Source organism: Suricata suricatta, chromosome 15 (assembly GCF_006229205.1).
Source record: "Suricata suricatta isolate VVHF042 chromosome 15, meerkat_22Aug2017_6uvM2_HiC, whole genome shotgun sequence".
NCBI classification, from domain to species: Eukaryota; Metazoa; Chordata; class Mammalia; order Carnivora; family Herpestidae; genus Suricata; species Suricata suricatta.
This window is the reverse complement of record NC_043714.1, coordinates 74,902,180-74,918,462: the sequence shown is the minus strand read 5'-3', so window position 1 is coordinate 74,918,462 and position 16,283 is coordinate 74,902,180. Positions and strand designations below refer to the sequence as shown.

At 56.2% G+C, this 16,283-nt stretch overlaps 1 protein-coding gene across 1 annotated transcript; it reads left to right on the top strand.

Moving 5' to 3' along the window:
• Positions 1-347: 347 nt before the first annotated feature.
• On the top strand, positions 348-12,552 carry KCNK9 (potassium two pore domain channel subfamily K member 9). The gene is made up of 2 exons (XM_029923333.1): positions 348-534; positions 11,586-12,552. The coding sequence occupies exons 1-2, from the start codon at positions 348-350 to the stop codon at positions 12,425-12,427; spliced, it is 1,029 nt and encodes a 342-aa protein (XP_029779193.1). The 3' UTR covers positions 12,428-12,552.
• The last annotated feature ends 3,731 nt before the right edge of the window (positions 12,553-16,283 follow it).

Below are 16,283 nucleotides of genomic sequence, written 5' to 3'. Positions count from 1 at the left end.
GGGACCCAGGAGGGCCTGAAGGGAACCACGGGCTTCCGGCATGTTCTGGAAGGGGTGGGCGCCACCATGTCCACAGTGGGGCTGGGTTGTGCCTGGTGTCAGAGGCCTCCGTGGGAGGCCGGGTGGGGGCAAGGCACGTTTCCATGCTGTGGAGGTGACAGCATGCACCTGCAGAGGGTGCCCCTCCCCCAGAGCAAGTGAGTCTTTAAACCATTTAGCTCAGTTCCTGGCCCAGCCTGCGCCATCGGTATAGGTGGTTGTGGTCCTCTATGTCGTCAGCGCTGCTGCTGACTGATGGGAACTTCTGAGAAGAGACTCACCGCGTGACAAGTATCACTAAGGAAGAGATGAATGGCTCTGGGTGTCGCCCAGGGAAACGTGAGCTGCGGCCGAGCTGGCGGCGCTATGCCGCCACGTTCCCGCCAGAGGGCGCCCGAGCTTCTTCGGTCTTTGCCGTTGGCCGAGCGCGGCCCCAGGGACTTCCAGCAAGTTCCCGCCCTGTGGAGGCGCCTCTTCCGGAAGCAAACTTGCCGGGTGGGTGCTGGGCTCTAGCCTCTGCCAGCCGCGTGGTCTCTGCTTGTGCTCCAGGCTCAGGGTATTCGAGTGGGTGGGGCTGACCTTGACCTTGTCCTGCCGCAGGTGTTGGGTCAGAGCTGGCCACCCTCCCCCACCCCACCCCCCAGTCCAGGCCCTACCCTGGTCCAGGCCCTTAGCCCGACTCTGCCAACCAGGCTGCGCTCTCAGAGCTGCCTGCCTTCTGTGGGAGGAGGTGGCTGGTGGCTGGTTCAGGACCAATGCCTGTCACCTGCGTCCAGAGGCCCCAGTGAGGGTCGGTAAGGGAGCCCACAGAGCGGCGGGGCAGGCTTGGTGAGTGGTCCTCAGATGGAGGGCCCTGTGAAGGCTGTGTACCCTCCCCCCAAAGGCCTGCTGGGGGTGTGGGGGGGTGCTACTGAGAGCCTGGGCTTCTCCAGAGTGGCCTTAGTCTGCTGGGGACCCGTGTGCCCAGGCCAGCTCAGCCCCTCCTCCCAGAATCCCACAGACCCCCAGGCCTCGGCCACCCCCACCTCCCTCATCCTCAGGGAGAAAATGGGAAATAGCTTCTTTACTCTTTTCACTGAAAATTCATACAACATAAAATTGACATTTTAACGAGTACAATTCAGTGGTATTTAGTCCATTCATAATATCATGTGATCACCACCCTTATCTAGTTCCAAGACGTTTTTATGACCCCAGAAGAAACCCCGGACCCAACAGGCAACCCCCCCACCCCGTGTTCTAACCTCCCCCAGCCTCGGCTGACCACTTCCTGGGCACCTCTGTGGGTGGAGTCCTACGGTGCGGGCTTGGTGCCCAGTGTCACTTAGCATAATACTTCATGGCTCATTCACATTCTCCCATTGTCAGAACCTCCTTCTCCTTCAAGGCCGGATAATATTCTGTCGTGGGGACAGACCACATTTTGCTCACCTGTTCACCCACAGGAGAACATGGGGGTTGTCTCTCCCTCTTGGCCGCTGTGAATACGGGCGTACGAGTATCTTAAGACTTATTTTCAGCTCTTTGGGCTACATACCTGCAGCACAACTGCTGGAAATCATGTTTAAAGAATGCCTGTTTTGGTAATCTGGGTCTGCGCTGGAGCGGAGAAAGCTGTAAAGCCTACCTCTCTCCCGCGGACTCCTGGGTGGGCATGCCTCCTCCAGCAGGGCCCCCTGGATGCACCTGTCCCCCCAAGGGCTCGCTGATGCCCACCTTGCACGATCGTTCTGGAGACTGTCTGAGACGTGCATGTGGCTGCCCAGCCCACCTCATTCATCGCTCGTGATAGTCACGTTATTTGATCCCACTGGATCCCCTCAACATGGAGGGGACGGTGGGAGGGGCAGCTGGGGTCTGCGCCCTGAGGTGCTCCTCAGGGATGATCGCAGACAAGCAAGAAGATGAGGTGTCCATTTGGCAGCCGCGGGAGTGGGCGCCAGGCCCACGGGCTGAGCGTGGTCTCCCTATAGCCAGCACGGGCTGTGCCCTTGCCTGGCACCCACATCCAGCCTGCCCAGCCTCACCCAGGCCAGAGGAGCAGAAAGGCTGGTCAGGAGCCGTGGTCAGAAATGTCTTAGTGTTTTTTTTAAGTTTAAAAAAATTTTTTAAAATTATTTTTGAGAGACAGAGCATGAGCAGGGAAGAGGGGTAGAGAGAGAGGGAGACACAGAATCCTAAGCAGGCTCCAGGCTCTGAGCTGTCAGCACAGAGCCCAACACGGGGCTCAAACTCATGAACTGCAAGATCATGATCTGAGCTGAAGTCAGATGCTTTATCGACTGAGCCCCCCGGGCACCCCTAAGCTCATATACTTTTTAAAAATAAATTTTTAGGTCCCCTTTTCCCCGTAAGCCATAAAATGAAGGGAAGCCAAAGGGGAACTATTTGGGAAATTAATAATAATCTTAAAAGTATATGAGGGAAATGTTCTTTCACTAAATAAGACACCAAATCTGCCAGATTTTCCTCCAGAGAACACAGAGTGCCAAACCTGTGAGTAAGCAAGTCTCTGGGGCTTCCTTATGGCTCCAAGGAGGGTTGAGGGCTTGGGACTTGGAATCTGAGGGCCCTGGGAAAGAGCCTCAGGGTTTGTATCTGTGAAATGGGTTCATGTATTCTGTGGGGCGGAGCTCCCGACGGGGATTGTGGGCGGGGCCTCAGTCTACCCGGGAGGACTGTGCCCGCCTGGGTGTGGCTCTCCCATCTGCACGGAGGCCTCAGCCCACGTGGGGAGGAGCATCTGTGGTGATGGCACCTACGCGGCCTCGGTCTTGTGCATCTGTGGGATGGACTGGCTGGTGATTGCTGCGCCCGGGCTCACGGCCGTGGCGGGTCGGCGGCGGGAGTGGCGGGCTCGCTGACCTCGTGTCTCCGCTCCCCCGCCTTCGCTTTCCTTTCTGTCCTGCGCTTCTCATCTCCTTTTCTCCCATTTCTAGAGCATCACGACCTCCTGTTTTACACAGATGGTCTGTTTTGTCTTATTTTGTGTGGCCTGTGCCACTAAAATGTTTAATTAGACACCAATTAGACTGTACATTTACAAAATTCATATTTCCAGCTTCTCTTTAAAAATCAGGATGGTGAGACGCCCTGGCCTGCGCCCCGTTGCCGGGCCCTGGAGCAGCCGCTCTTTCTAAGGACTGGGCTGTGCAGCGGGCCGGCGCCTCTCCGCCCCGCCCGTCTCCCCCCGGACGGATCTGAGGCGCGTGTAGGAGAAGCCGTGTCAGGTGCCGGGCAGGTGGCCCGAAGAGGGCTGTGTTCTCAATACAAAACGGTCACTCGTCATTTGCAGTCATGCTAAGGGTAGAGCATGTTGAGTGTTAATCAGCTGCAATCAAAACACGGGCTGAAGCCAAAAGACTTATTGGGGAGCAGGGCTGACTCTGGGCTGGGCTCAGACTCGGGTGCAGTGAGCCGCCCCATTTCTCAGGTCAGGGATTTCTCTTCTGTAGTTGCACCCATCCTCACGTGCTGAAATTACTTCAGTGGCTCTGGACATCACACTCTAGCACCCTACGAGTCTGGCGGGAAAGAGCAAAAGGCTCATTGGTTCAGAGCCTGGCTGGCCATCCAGTGAGAGCCCACAAGAAGCCCTGTCCCCTTGAACGGATCGAACGGATACCCGCACCTGAGCCCGGCCCATGCCGTGGTACCGGGCTCTGTTGCATTGTAGGGAGGGAAAGGCGACCTGAGGCGGCTGCAGGCAGGGACGTCCCTGTGGATGGAAGAACCGCTGCGGAGAAGCTTTGTAAACTATACGGGGCTGCGTAACTGCAGGAGACTGCTTCCCTCCACATCCCTCCTTCACAGAGAGAACGCTCCGGCTTAGAGGGTCTAGGTGGCTTTCCCAAGGTCATGGTCAGGAAGTGGCAGATGGAGCCCAATGCAGACCTTGGGACTCGCTGATCCTACCCAGGAGCCTCCTGAGAACCTTCCTGCCCACTTCCCACCCCCTGGTCGCCCATGAGGCCCATGAGTCATTTTCCTTTTTGGTGTTTGCAGACACCTGGGTCTTGATGATCATGCGGAGCTCATTGGGGGCTTGAGCAAGGCCAGCGTCGTGGGAGGGTGGATGAGTGGGAGGCGTGCTGCACACAGAAGCGGGGGAGCCGGCCAGGAAGCACAAGGGGCCGAGGGCACCCCCTCCCTGGGACCTCCCTGCTCAAAGCCACCCTGAGTCATTCTTTAATGGAATGTGCGCCTACTGTAGTTCCTATCAGCACACAAACCTTGTGCGTCCTTTATAAATATTTCATTCTCTTCCAGTAGCAAGTTTCCCACTGCCCAAGGCCTGCGTCACCATCCCCCTCCCTGTGCAGGGCAGTGTGTCCCCAGCCCGGGCGGCTGTGGGCCGGGGCTGACAGCCACCACCACCCTCACCCAGCCCCTGGCTGTGATGGCTCAGGGAGCAGCACCCCCCTTGAACTTGACAGAAGAGAGTGAGTGTGCTTGGGGAGGGAGACGACCCCCCAGAGTCAGGGGCAGAGTCAGGGATCCAACCTGAATGGGCGCCACGCCCGGGGCGCCAGGCTTGTCCATTGCTATGTCCTGGATTAGAATTCGGGCCAAGGGATCAGGGTGGGCTTCAGGGGCGGGGGCACTGCCCAGCAGGAAGTTCTGCAAACTGTGAAGTGCTGTGCAAGCCCGAGGAAGTCATGTAGGCCAGCTGTTGATGGGCCCCGACTTCCAGGGAGCTAAAGGGAGCCACAGACCGTTCCGGAGCACCAGAGTGCCAGGGGCGAGGCGGGGCTGGGACCCAGAGTGTCCAGCCACCTCACTCACTCCTCACAGTGGGGAGAGCCTGCCCGGTGCTCACGGCATCTTTAATGAAACACTGCCCGGAACAGGAGCCAGCTCTGGGAAACCTCTCGTGCCTTGTGGCCGTCAGCTTCTGGAAGGTCTGGGAGGAGCTAGTGAGGAGCACCGGGCGTCTTGGAAGGAGGACTGCCTTCCAGCCACAACTGGTTCTCCGGGGAGCCCCAGACCCACCAGAAACATCGAGTGTGATTACCCTCTTCCCCGCGTCCTTCCCTCTGGAAAACCGGAGCCTATTCATTTTATTTGTTAGCCAGCCGCAGCTGGGAGACGCAGCCCTCTTCTCTCAAAGTCTCCCCCAGGACAGATCAAGGAGACCCACGAAGGATATTAAAGAGGCCATGAGGTCAGGCTGGCTGATGCATTGTCTCGGGCAAATCCGCCCCCAGCCACCCTGGGCTCAGGCAGGGCCCGGAAGACAGAACTCATTTACACAGTGATGCATCTCCTGGGAACCCCAAGTGCATCCCCCAGGCCACACTCTGGGGTCATGGAGGCGACTCAGGAGGGGGCAGGACTTCCTCAGAGCTCACAGTGTGGCCAGAGGGCGGTGGGAGGGGAATGCAGTCCATGTGGCGATGGCCTGCTGTGTGGAGCTGGGGGCACCACTTTGCCCCTCTGGTTATGGGGAGGATGGGGCGCCTGGGGGGCTCTGTTGGTTGAGCGTCCAGCTTTGGCTCAGGTCGTGATCTCGCGGTTCGTGGGTTTGAGCCCTGCGTCGGGCTCTATGCTGACAGCTCAGAGCCTGGAGCCTGCTTCAGATTCTGTATCTCCCTCTCTGTCTGCCCTTCCCCTGCTCATGCTGTCTCTCTCTGTCTCAAAAAAAAAAAAAAAATTATGGGGAGGGTGATGCGGAGGGCCTTTCCCAGGCAAATAACAAATCACCTTACAGCTCTTACAAAGTGCCAGTCCCCCTCCAGGCTTAGCAAGTGGATGCCCTCCCAGGGGTGGGGGTTCATGTGCTAGAATATGGGGCAGGACACGGGGTCTTCCTCTCCTTCCTCCCAAACCTCCTGCACCGCACACCCCGACGCATGCCCTTCCCTGTCCTTGGCACTCCTGGCAGGGAGGCCGGGTTCTGGGCCCTGCCACTTGCTGACAGCAGGGGCCCGGGCCCAGGCCCAGGGAGGGGGCCAGACGGGCCTGACGCACCGAGTGACGTCTGGACTCCAGCAGAGGTGGGCAGCGCGAGCAGTCTGCAGCCCCTTTCCTCCCGGCAAACTCCTGTTTATCCATCAAAACCCTGAAGGGTCCCCAGAAGCAGTGACCACAGGCCATCATCCCACCTGACTTGGGTCCTTCCCCCGTGCCCCCCAGCTCCCAGCATGGGCTTCACGCTGGAACTCCGCACCAGGCAGAGCAGATGATTGATTCTGCTGGGGAGGCCCCGCCACATGCCTCCTGGGTCTTAAGCGCTGGCCCCCCTTCTCCAGGGCACTAAGCTGGGTCTCTGGGGGCCGGGGGCTGTCTGACAAGGACTCTGCTGCCTCACGGCTCCAAGGCCCCTTGAATTCGATTCCAATCTGTGTCCTTGTCAGCTCCCATGCTGGGGCAGGAACCTGTGAGCCTCCCTGGTGTGGGCACTGGACTCACCCAGGGTCACTCAGCTCTGTCCTGGCCAGCCTGGGCACCCCACGGCACTGCGCACACACTGAAGATGGGGTAGGGCTCTGGCAGGGGCCGGGAGGCTGGGGCCACTGCAGGTGCCGCAGGCGAGGACGCGGCAGGGGCCGGGGGTTGGATGGGTCCTCGCCTCACACGGACCCCCGGGTGACTCCTCGGAGCTCCAGCGCCCTGGAACTGGGGGAGAGTGGAGTTTGGGGTGCAGCACCCAGGCCGGCTTTTCAGACTGTGCACTGTCCTCATGTGTAGGCCCCCGGGCTGGCCCCACACCCAGGGCCTGGCCTCTCGTGGCCACTCGAACAGCCTCTCTGGGCCAGCGTCGGGGCCACAAGCCAGTCGGTCCCTGACTCTACAGGAGGGTGAGGCAGGGCCTGGTGCGGACGGACAGATGGATGGACGGACAGCGCGAGCGGCTGTGCCCCTGTGTGCAGGGAGCCTGCACTCAGTGTGTGTTCTCCAGCTCTCGGGGCCCGGGGTGCTGGTCGTGCTGGTCGCCTGCAGGGGGCGCCGAACACGGGGCTGGGGCAGGGGTGGCCTGGGCTCTCCAGGGCCCCGCAAGCCGCTCTGCTGTCCCCTTTTCGGCCTCATCCTCGCCTCTGTCTGGTGAACTGGGTGACTCGCGCATCTGGGGCTGCCTGGTGTCCGTATCTCTCCCGGGCCTGGTGCGCCTCCTGAGCCGTGTCCATCACTTTTCGACGCTGCTTTGCCAGGAGGAGTTATTCCTACAACGGTGGGGGGATGGGCAGTGTGGTCCTAGACGGGCTCCCGACATTGTGTTACCTCTGCAGGGCCCAGAGGGGAAGCCTGGGGCCTTAGCAGGAAAGCCCAGACGGGGGTGTGGGTCCTGAGCTGCCAGGACTGGTCCTCACCAGGAGTCAGGGGATGGGAGATGGTTGAGGAGGACAGGCAACTCAGCCTGGCGGTCCTCGGTGGCCTGGTCGGTGGCCTGGACATCCACATGCGCTCAACCACTAAGGCCCCATCATGCTGGGCACTGGGAGGGCCCCGGGCTGGCTGGTGGAGCCCCTTGGGAGATGTGGGGGAAAGAAGTCCCGGCGGGTCCTCTGTGACGAGCACAGGTCCTGGCGCACAGTCACCAGTCTGGACAGGGAAGGCATGAATTGAATGAATACGGCTCCCGGCCCAGGGAGGCCGGGGTGCTCTCATTCCTGCCTGGATGGAAAACCCCGTCTTTCAGGACCATAACTGGCCCTCGCGTTCCGTGAGACTCCGGAGGGCTGTACCTCACTCTCCTCTCGGGGAGGCACGTGTGCGTTCTGTATCTCTCCTTTCCTCTTCGACGTGTAACTCATAGATCACGCGGACGCTGCTGAATTTCGAATCCGTGCACACAGTCCCTGTGGCGTATACGGGAATGTGGCGTACACGTCCTGTGCATCGAGTGTACTCTGCACACACACACACATATTCCATGTAGCACTTGTCCTTGCGTCGGGCCCGCCAGGAGTGTATCGGGCACGCCTTTTGTAATGGGCGTCAGGTAGGTGGGGTGGCCTCTCTGCCCACACGTACTGCTGCTCACAAGCTTCCCCTCTGTGCCACGCACGTCCTGTATGAAGTACCCATGGACGCTACACCCGTGCGTTCTACAGATAGCCTGTGCACACTTGGCATGCACACGTGATATGTGTAGATGTGGTTGGAGTGTTTGTGTCGCAGCAGAGACGGGAAGCAGGTCCAGGCAGAATACAGGCGGGGTCTCAGGGCCTTTGCAGGAAGCAGCTCTCTCAGTTCAAGCAATCAATTAGTGGGCTGTTGATAGACTCTTCTGGAAAGTATGGGTGGAAGGAAAGCTTCCAGGGAAGGTGTGGCTCCCTGGATGGGCGCCGATGGAGAGCTGTCCACCTTGCTGGGAGTAGTTACTGGAACTGTGGAGAATCACTCCAGGCTGTGAACCTGCTGGCGGACGTGGCGTGGTACCAAGGTCCTCACCTTCCTCCCTTCCTCTGGCCTCCTGCCGAACTAACTGGAAGCCAGAGAGCAGGGTGGAGATGGGAACATTGAGGATGTCCTGCCTGGTAGTCCAGTTCCCGGAAGCATTGCACAGTCAGCAACGTGTCTCTCACTGTAGCGGGAACAGTCCTGTGCTCACGCCACGCGGCGCCAGGGGGTTTACCCGTACGGAAGGCTCTGGGGGCATCCATCTCCCCCACTCGGTCACGCCTGGATCTGACGACAGCGTCTCACCACTGTAATGGAACACTGGGACAGACTGTGGGGCGCCAGAATGATGCAATGCAGGACAGATGGCCAGAGTACCGAGCCACTCGCCGCGGGGCTGGGGCAGCTGCCCGGGGCCCCGTGAAGGAAGTGGCTACTGACAGGCGTGGGTGTCTGTACTGGGAACCCCATGAGCGGTTTTGACCCAGCAAATGCTGCATCGGTTTCCTCTAGTAAATAGATCGCCTCCCGAGCCATTAGCTAACGTCACCACATTTCTATGTGCCCAACAGTCTCCCGGTTCCCACCGTCCATCTGGCTTTGGTATCAGCCACGCAGGTGAGCTATATGGAGGTAGAGTGGGATCCCCACCCCTGCATTTTATATAAATATAAACCCGCTTGTTTACCAAGATGTGCGGCATTCTTTCCTGAAGACCTGAGCTTCCATCTGGTACCCTTTCCCTCTAGGAAGAAGAACTTCCTTTAGTAATTGTGCTGTGCGGATCTACTGGGAACAAGTTTTCATTAGTGTAAAAATGCGTTTTGACTTCATTCTTTTTTTTGAATTATTTTTGGTTTTCTTTAAATTTTATTTTTGAGAGAGAGAGAGAGGGAGGAGGGGAGGGACGGGGGAGAAGGGGACAGAGGATCTGAAATGGGCCCCGTGCTGATGGCAGAAAGCCCGAACTCGTGAACCATGAGATCATGATGTGAACCACAGTCAGACACTTAACTGACTGAGCCACCCTGGTGGCCCTTGACTTCATTCTTAGAGGATATTTTCTGTGGCTGGACGATTCCAAGTTAACAGTATTTTTTTAAAGCTCCTTTAAAGCTTCCACTGTTCCCTGGCTCCCGTTGTTCAGGATTAGAAGGAAGAGGTAGTGAGATTGTTTCCTCCGTGACGTCTTGTGATGCCCAGCTGCCTTCACAACTTCTCTCTGGTTTCCAGCACTGAGACTCTGATGGGTGGTTTTCTTTGTATTTCTCCTGCTTGGAGTTCACTGGGCTTCTTGAATTTGTAAATCTGTGTCTTTCACCAAATTTGGTTCATTTTGGCTATTTGTTTACTTTTTCTATTTGTTTCTTCTTTTTTTGGTCATACTCTCTTTTCCTTCTGGGATGCCTTTTGATATTATCCTAGAGGTCTGAGAGGCGTTCAGATTTTACTTTTGATCCGTTTCCTCTCTGTTCTTTAGGTTGGAGTTGGGCTGCTGTGTTGGTTGCACCCCCGTTGGCTTTCTCTGTCCGCATTTTATCGTTTCTGGCCTGACTCCAGCTTTGTCCTTTCATTTTCCCTCTGGTGACCGGACTGTGGGGGTTCTGAGGGGCTGGAGCTTGGTGCTGGCCCAGTGGGACTGAGGGCCAGAGAGGATGAAGTGTAGGCATGCTGGAGGCAAACAGGAGATGTCGTTGCTCTAGCAAAAGTAGGGTCCCTGGGGCAGGTGGTACGTGGCACACATTCGTGCCAGGGGAGGGAGAGGCCGGCTGACCATCAGCGATGTCGCCCTGGTGGAGAGCTGTGGGCTTGAGTAGTCAGAGGGGACAGGGTGGAGGGTTGGGGCACGGTTGGTCCCCATGGAGTACGAGGCCCTGGACTAGGTGCTCTCTGACTCAGCGGATCTGGACAGCCCCACCTGGGACTGACTGTCACCCATGTACGAAGAAGCCAGGGTTGGGAGAGGTGGTTTGGTGCCCAAGTTAGTGCACGTGGTTCAAGAACTATGAGCCCATGAGCATATGACTCAGGGTGACTCAGGGAAGCCTTCCTTGGTGGGCAGGATTTGAGATGTTGGAAGGCCACTTTCATCCTCCAAGGTCTCAGTCCAAATACTGCCCCACGATTCGGGTATTTTTCCCCCCTGGGCAGTATTAGTTCCAGAACTTGAACTAGAGCCTGCCGAGTTTCCTGTTCTGCCATATCGTGCAGACCTTATCCTGGCTCTCGCGTTATCACTAACTACCTGGATGACCCTGGCAGGTGACTTCACCATCCAGGCACCATCTTCATTCACAACGTGAGGAAAACATGAGCCAACTCTGTATATAGTTGATGTAGGGGATGACTGAAGTGACATGAAGAGTTTCAGAAGCGCTTACACACGTGAGGTCTTGAAGGATTATTTGCTCCCTCATTCCTGAGAAGCCCACATTCACACAGGGGCCCAATGTTATTCCGCCGTTTATTAAATATTCTACCTGGTAGGTATCACCTTAGGTGTGGGGGATCCGTCTGTGAACGGAACAGATACAAGTCTTTGCTCTCAGGGTATAGATTACACCCTGCACTTACACCTCTTCTTAAAATCTCTGCCTTATTTTTGGTGCTTGAAAACTCTGGGTTCAAATCCCAGCTCTGAAGAAATCAAGTCATCCTGCTATTCAGTAACTGACTCGGTTTCCCTGCCCTCGGTGTTGGACTCCTCATGCCTGGTTTGTAGGGTTGATAGGTCAGAATGAGACACCGTAGGCCGAGGACTCAGCAGAGAGCCTGGTGGGCAACAATGACACTGGTCCATGGTAGGCATATTTCATTTTCTCCCTTGTGCTCACTACTCCTGCAGTCTTCTCATTAGTGAGTATGCGGCTTTTCCTTTCCAGAACTTTGCCTTGCTGTGAGACTAGCAGTGAATTGCCTTCCACACTCCTCTGAACTGCCCCAGAAACACCCCCAAGGCACCTCTCCCATCTCTGAATTGCAAAGGACCCTTCACAGATTGTTCCTTATTCATCTCCCCACTTCCCTCCTGGACGTGGGCTTGCTCCCGGACTCCACCCTCTTCCCAGCGCCAGCCTCCAGTGACCTTTCTACCCTGGCTCTCCCTGTCGGTCCCCAGGTTCTGGGCATGCCCCAGCCCCACCCCAAACCTTGCGGACCTCTCCTCACTCCTTCTCCCTGTTTTTCTCCCCCCCTCCCCCCAGGTTACGGGCACGCTGCCCCTGGCACCGATGCGGGCAAGGCCTTCTGCATGTTCTACGCGGTGCTGGGCATCCCGCTGACGCTGGTCATGTTCCAGAGCCTGGGCGAGCGGATGAACACCTTCGTGCGCTACCTGCTGAAGCGCATCAAGAAGTGCTGTGGCATGCGCAACACGGACGTGTCCATGGAGAACATGGTGACCGTGGGCTTCTTCTCCTGCATGGGGACGCTGTGCATCGGGGCGGCCGCTTTCTCCCAGTGCGAGGAGTGGAGCTTTTTCCATGCCTACTACTACTGCTTCATCACGTTGACTACCATTGGGTTCGGGGACTACGTGGCCCTGCAGACCAAGGGCGCCCTGCAGAAGAAGCCGCTCTACGTGGCCTTCAGCTTTATGTATATCCTGGTGGGGCTGACGGTCATCGGGGCCTTCCTGAACCTGGTAGTCCTCAGGTTCTTGACCATGAACAGCGAGGACGAGCGGCGGGACGCCGAGGAGAGGGCGTCCCTGGCCGGGAACCGCAACAGCATGGTCATCCACATCCCCGAGGAGGCGCGGCCGGGCCGGCCCCGCTACAAAGCGGACGCGCCGGACCTGCAGTCCGTGTGCTCCTGCACCTGCTACCGCCCGCAGGAGTACGGGGGCCGCCCGGCCGCCCAGCAGAACTCCTTCAGCACCAAGCTCGCCCCCCAGTACTTCCACTCCATCTCGTACAAGATCGAGGAGATCTCACCAAGCACACTGAAAAACAGCCTCTTCCCGTCCCCCATCAGCTCCATTTCCCCCGGGTTACACAGCTTTACTGACAACCACAGGCTGATGAGACGGCGGAAGTCCATTTAGAGTGCGGGGCGCGCCGTGCAGGTAGAACAGTCACTTGTCCTGTTTGACGTCAAGTTCCACTGGCCCACCTCCTCTTTTCGTTCTTATTTATTTATTATGAGTATCCTTTGTTGTGATGGTCATTATCATGATTACTTTTTCTCCTTCCTTTCCCCCCCCCCCATGGTTTCGTGTCCTCCTCCCCCCCCCCACGGTTTCACGTTCCCCCCCGCCCCTGCCCCACGGTATCACGTTCTCCCCCACCACCCGCGAGACAGAGCAGGCCGAAGGAGAAAGGCCTTCTGAGACTCGCGACTGAGCATGAAGCATGGATTTCTTCCTTCCTTCCCTGCAAAGTATGCCTTACATTTCTCCCCAGCCTGCCCCATCTCTGGGGTGGCTCTCCCAGGACAGGTGTGAGACCAAGACTACCAGGCAGAGCTGAGAGAATCTACCCGACCCAAAGTTGCCCGCCAGGCTGCCAGCTGGCCAGGGACCACCCACGTGGTGTCTGCCCGGACTCCTTTCTCTTGTCCTCCCCAGCACTGGGTGTGTGTGTGTGCGCGCGTGGACGGGGTGTGGGTGAGTGCACACACCCGTGTTCTGTGTGTGTGTATGCATGTGCGCGCCATGTGACAAAACGGAAAGTGGCAGGTATTAATTTTTCTTTTCCGCAACACAGTTCTGTTAAGGACCTGCTTTCGGCTGCTTCCAAACAAAAACGGGAAAACAAAACCCACGAGGTTTTTGATTTATCATTCTGCCAAATCAAGCATGTTCCGAAGCAGTCTCCATCCCAGATGTGTCAGGACCATATTTTTTAAATGCTAGGTTCTAAATTATATTAACTTCTTTTTAGGGGCGGGTGGGAGTGAAGACATGGATGGTTTTAGCTTTGCCAGTTCAAAAATTTTTTTAAAGCATGCATTTTGTTAAAACTGGCATGCATTATCAACGCAAGAAAAAAATTGCAGCGGAAAAATCAAAAGCCAAGAATGATGAATTTATCAAACACGTTTTTAAGTTTATCAGCTCCTGTTTCCAACAATTTACCACGCAACTGGAAGTGTCAGGGGACCTGGAAAATTGTTGGAACCACAGAGTATCTATTTTGTTGTTTCCCTCTTATTTATAGGGTGGGGGGCGGTGTATGCAGCGTCGACCTGCATAAGGAAGAGTCACAGTCTGGGATGCTTGAATGAGAATGGGTGTTAGGCGGATGTGGTTTCTTTTCCTAATAAAAAATGACAGGGCCTTCCTTGTTTACAAAAATATACATGTGTGTATGTATTTCAAGAAAGATGGTCTCTAATTGCATCTGATCTGGAAATAAGGGCAAGGCTGTTTCGGTCTCAGGAAGCGCTAGAGGCAAGGGGTGGTGTCTTGGCCTGCTGGGAACCTGTCAATCTCAGGGTGTGGCTTTCCTGAGTCTTGGAGAAATCCCTCCCCACCAGTCAGTTAAATGGCTCAAAGGGAAGGCCTGTTAATCCCCTAGGGGGCAGCCAGGCCATCCAACAGGGCACGTTGGGGGCCTTTTCAATGACAGGAGTAGAGGAAGTTTGGCATCCAAACCCACAGGGGTGTCTTATTTCCCTAGTCACCGCCCCGGTCATTTCTAACTCTCACCCATCCTGCATGACTTTTACATAAACTCAGAGTTCATGGCTCTTGGATAGAAAAGGGCTTTAACTGCACTGCCCAGAAGGAGCAGGGGGAGCCCCCCGGGATCTCCCAGAAGGGAGGATCTGCTCCCTGTGAGAAGGCACTGAATGTCACCAGTCCCAAGCCCTTGGGCCATTGGACTGAAATGCAGCAATCCAGGCTCCTCCAAAGAGGCACCTAGAGAGGTCCCGTGCTGAAAATGACGCCTGCGTCAGGATGCAGAGCCTGAGGAAGGGGTCTGGGTTCCACAGATTCTCTAAGCCAGAATGGACAGTTCTCAACCTTCAAGTTTGTCTCAATTTGGTCGTTTATAATAGATACCTATTTTAGAGCTAAATTTGGTCTGGAGAAGCAGTTAATTTTTCTCTTGGAAGAAATCTTGGGTCATGGGGGTCACAGGTATGAAAATAGGAATGCATCTGCAGAGTGGAGGGGTCTTGCTTGGAAGAAATGCGGGGTTTCTCATGAAAACCTTTGTAAGGTGTGTCCTCAGCTGGGGGAAGGATCATCTTTGATCTCTAAAGGAAACTGAGGTGCTGAGAGGTGAGTGATTTGTTCAGAGTCGCAGAGCTGGTCCTGGCCCAGGAAGCAGACTCCGCCACACCATGGTGTCCTCGTTCGGCCCTCCGCTAAGGGTCTGCCCTCTGTCCACAGGTGGATGCTCCAGGCCCCCTAGAGTCAGAGGAGCATGGGCTCAACCCTGCATTCAGGGCTGGTTCCCCGACTCAAATATCCACTTAAAGGGGCCTTCTTCTATTGATATGTTTCCATTTAAACACGGAACTCCTCCTTTCCTGGGGAAATTTAGGAAAATATTCCATATTCTCTATTTCCACAGAGTTGACTGATCTTTATAGGATTAAGGATCGTAGGATGAAGTTTTTGCGGTTGAGTGATGACCACCAACTTAATGTTGGAAGCAGCATGGAATCGGTCTTTCTTCCATATCCCTCTTATTTCTCTGTCCTTGGCAACCATTCAGCTCTCTGAAGGACAAGCCACAAGTCTCCCCTTCCAAAATTAAACATCCTTGTTCACACTTGGTGTATTGAGGGGACAGAGGTGAACCTTGTTTTGCTTCCTTTGTGATGCCCATCTTTTTCTCAATGGCCCATTGGTTCCCTGCTGTGGTCTCTGGCCAAGGAGTTCTCTGTGGGCACCAATGTGGTGCTCTCGTGGGGTCAGTGGATCAAGGGCCTACAGGGTCTCCCGATAAAGTGGGTCTGAGGAATCTCCATCTAGAGCTTGGCCACCTGAGACCTGCTCAGGCAGCAGAAGAATCCTCAAAAAGCCAAGAGGAAGCTCAGTCTGAGTCACCTCCCTGCGCTCCCTCCTTTTCGGAGGAGGAGGTGCAGAAAGGGTGAACTGTTGTCTTAGGTCAGCCAGCCAGGCTCTTGGGCTTCTCCTGCTTTCTTCCTGCCTCTTTCATTACCGAGTTGCTTACACACCTCAAGGAGTCTCTGTTCCTCCCTCTCGTGTCTGGCGACTTCTTTCCTGAGTCAGGCTTCTCACGCCCTTCCAGGGAGCAGTACCTTCTTGGGGAGGGGAGAAGCCACATGAGGCTGTTTGGAGGCAGGCTTCAGCTTCCGTTAGGATGAGCTGAGAAGGGCTGCAATCCCCCTGGATCACAGGGGGCTGGCTGGCCACCCAGGTCTAGACGTGGGGTCTAGAAGTCAACAGGCCTTGTAGATCCTCCAAGAGCTTTTGGACTCTTGCTCGAATGTTTTCCAACTAGGAGATCTCAATCCGTCCACTCCACCAAAGACAGAGGAGGGTGGGCAGTGGCCCTGGTCATCCCAAACAGGTCTGGGTGCTCTCTGGAGACAGTCCCCGTTTTAAGTCTTCACCACACCCGTGCTGGGTGGAAGGTGCTCTCACATCATGGGACTGTTAGACTCTTATTTACCTCAGTCTGGGTTTTCAGGTGCCTGGTTAGCCCCGGAGCTGGGATCGGGTCTTTTCTTCCCATCCGCTCTGCTGTCTTGAAACCTAAGCAGCAGACCCTAAGCCCGGTGGGCTGCCTAGTGCTCCCTGAAGCATCTGTTGTGCTCCTGCTGTGTGTCACTGATGGGCACGAGCTGCCCACTCTGGGCATGATCACAGCAGGTCATTTGCAGCCCAAAAATCCCCACTGGGAGACGAGGCAGATGGACCCAGGCTGCTGCCGGGAGGCCTGCTGTTGCAGGTGCTGAAACCCATTCATAAGAAGGGGAGG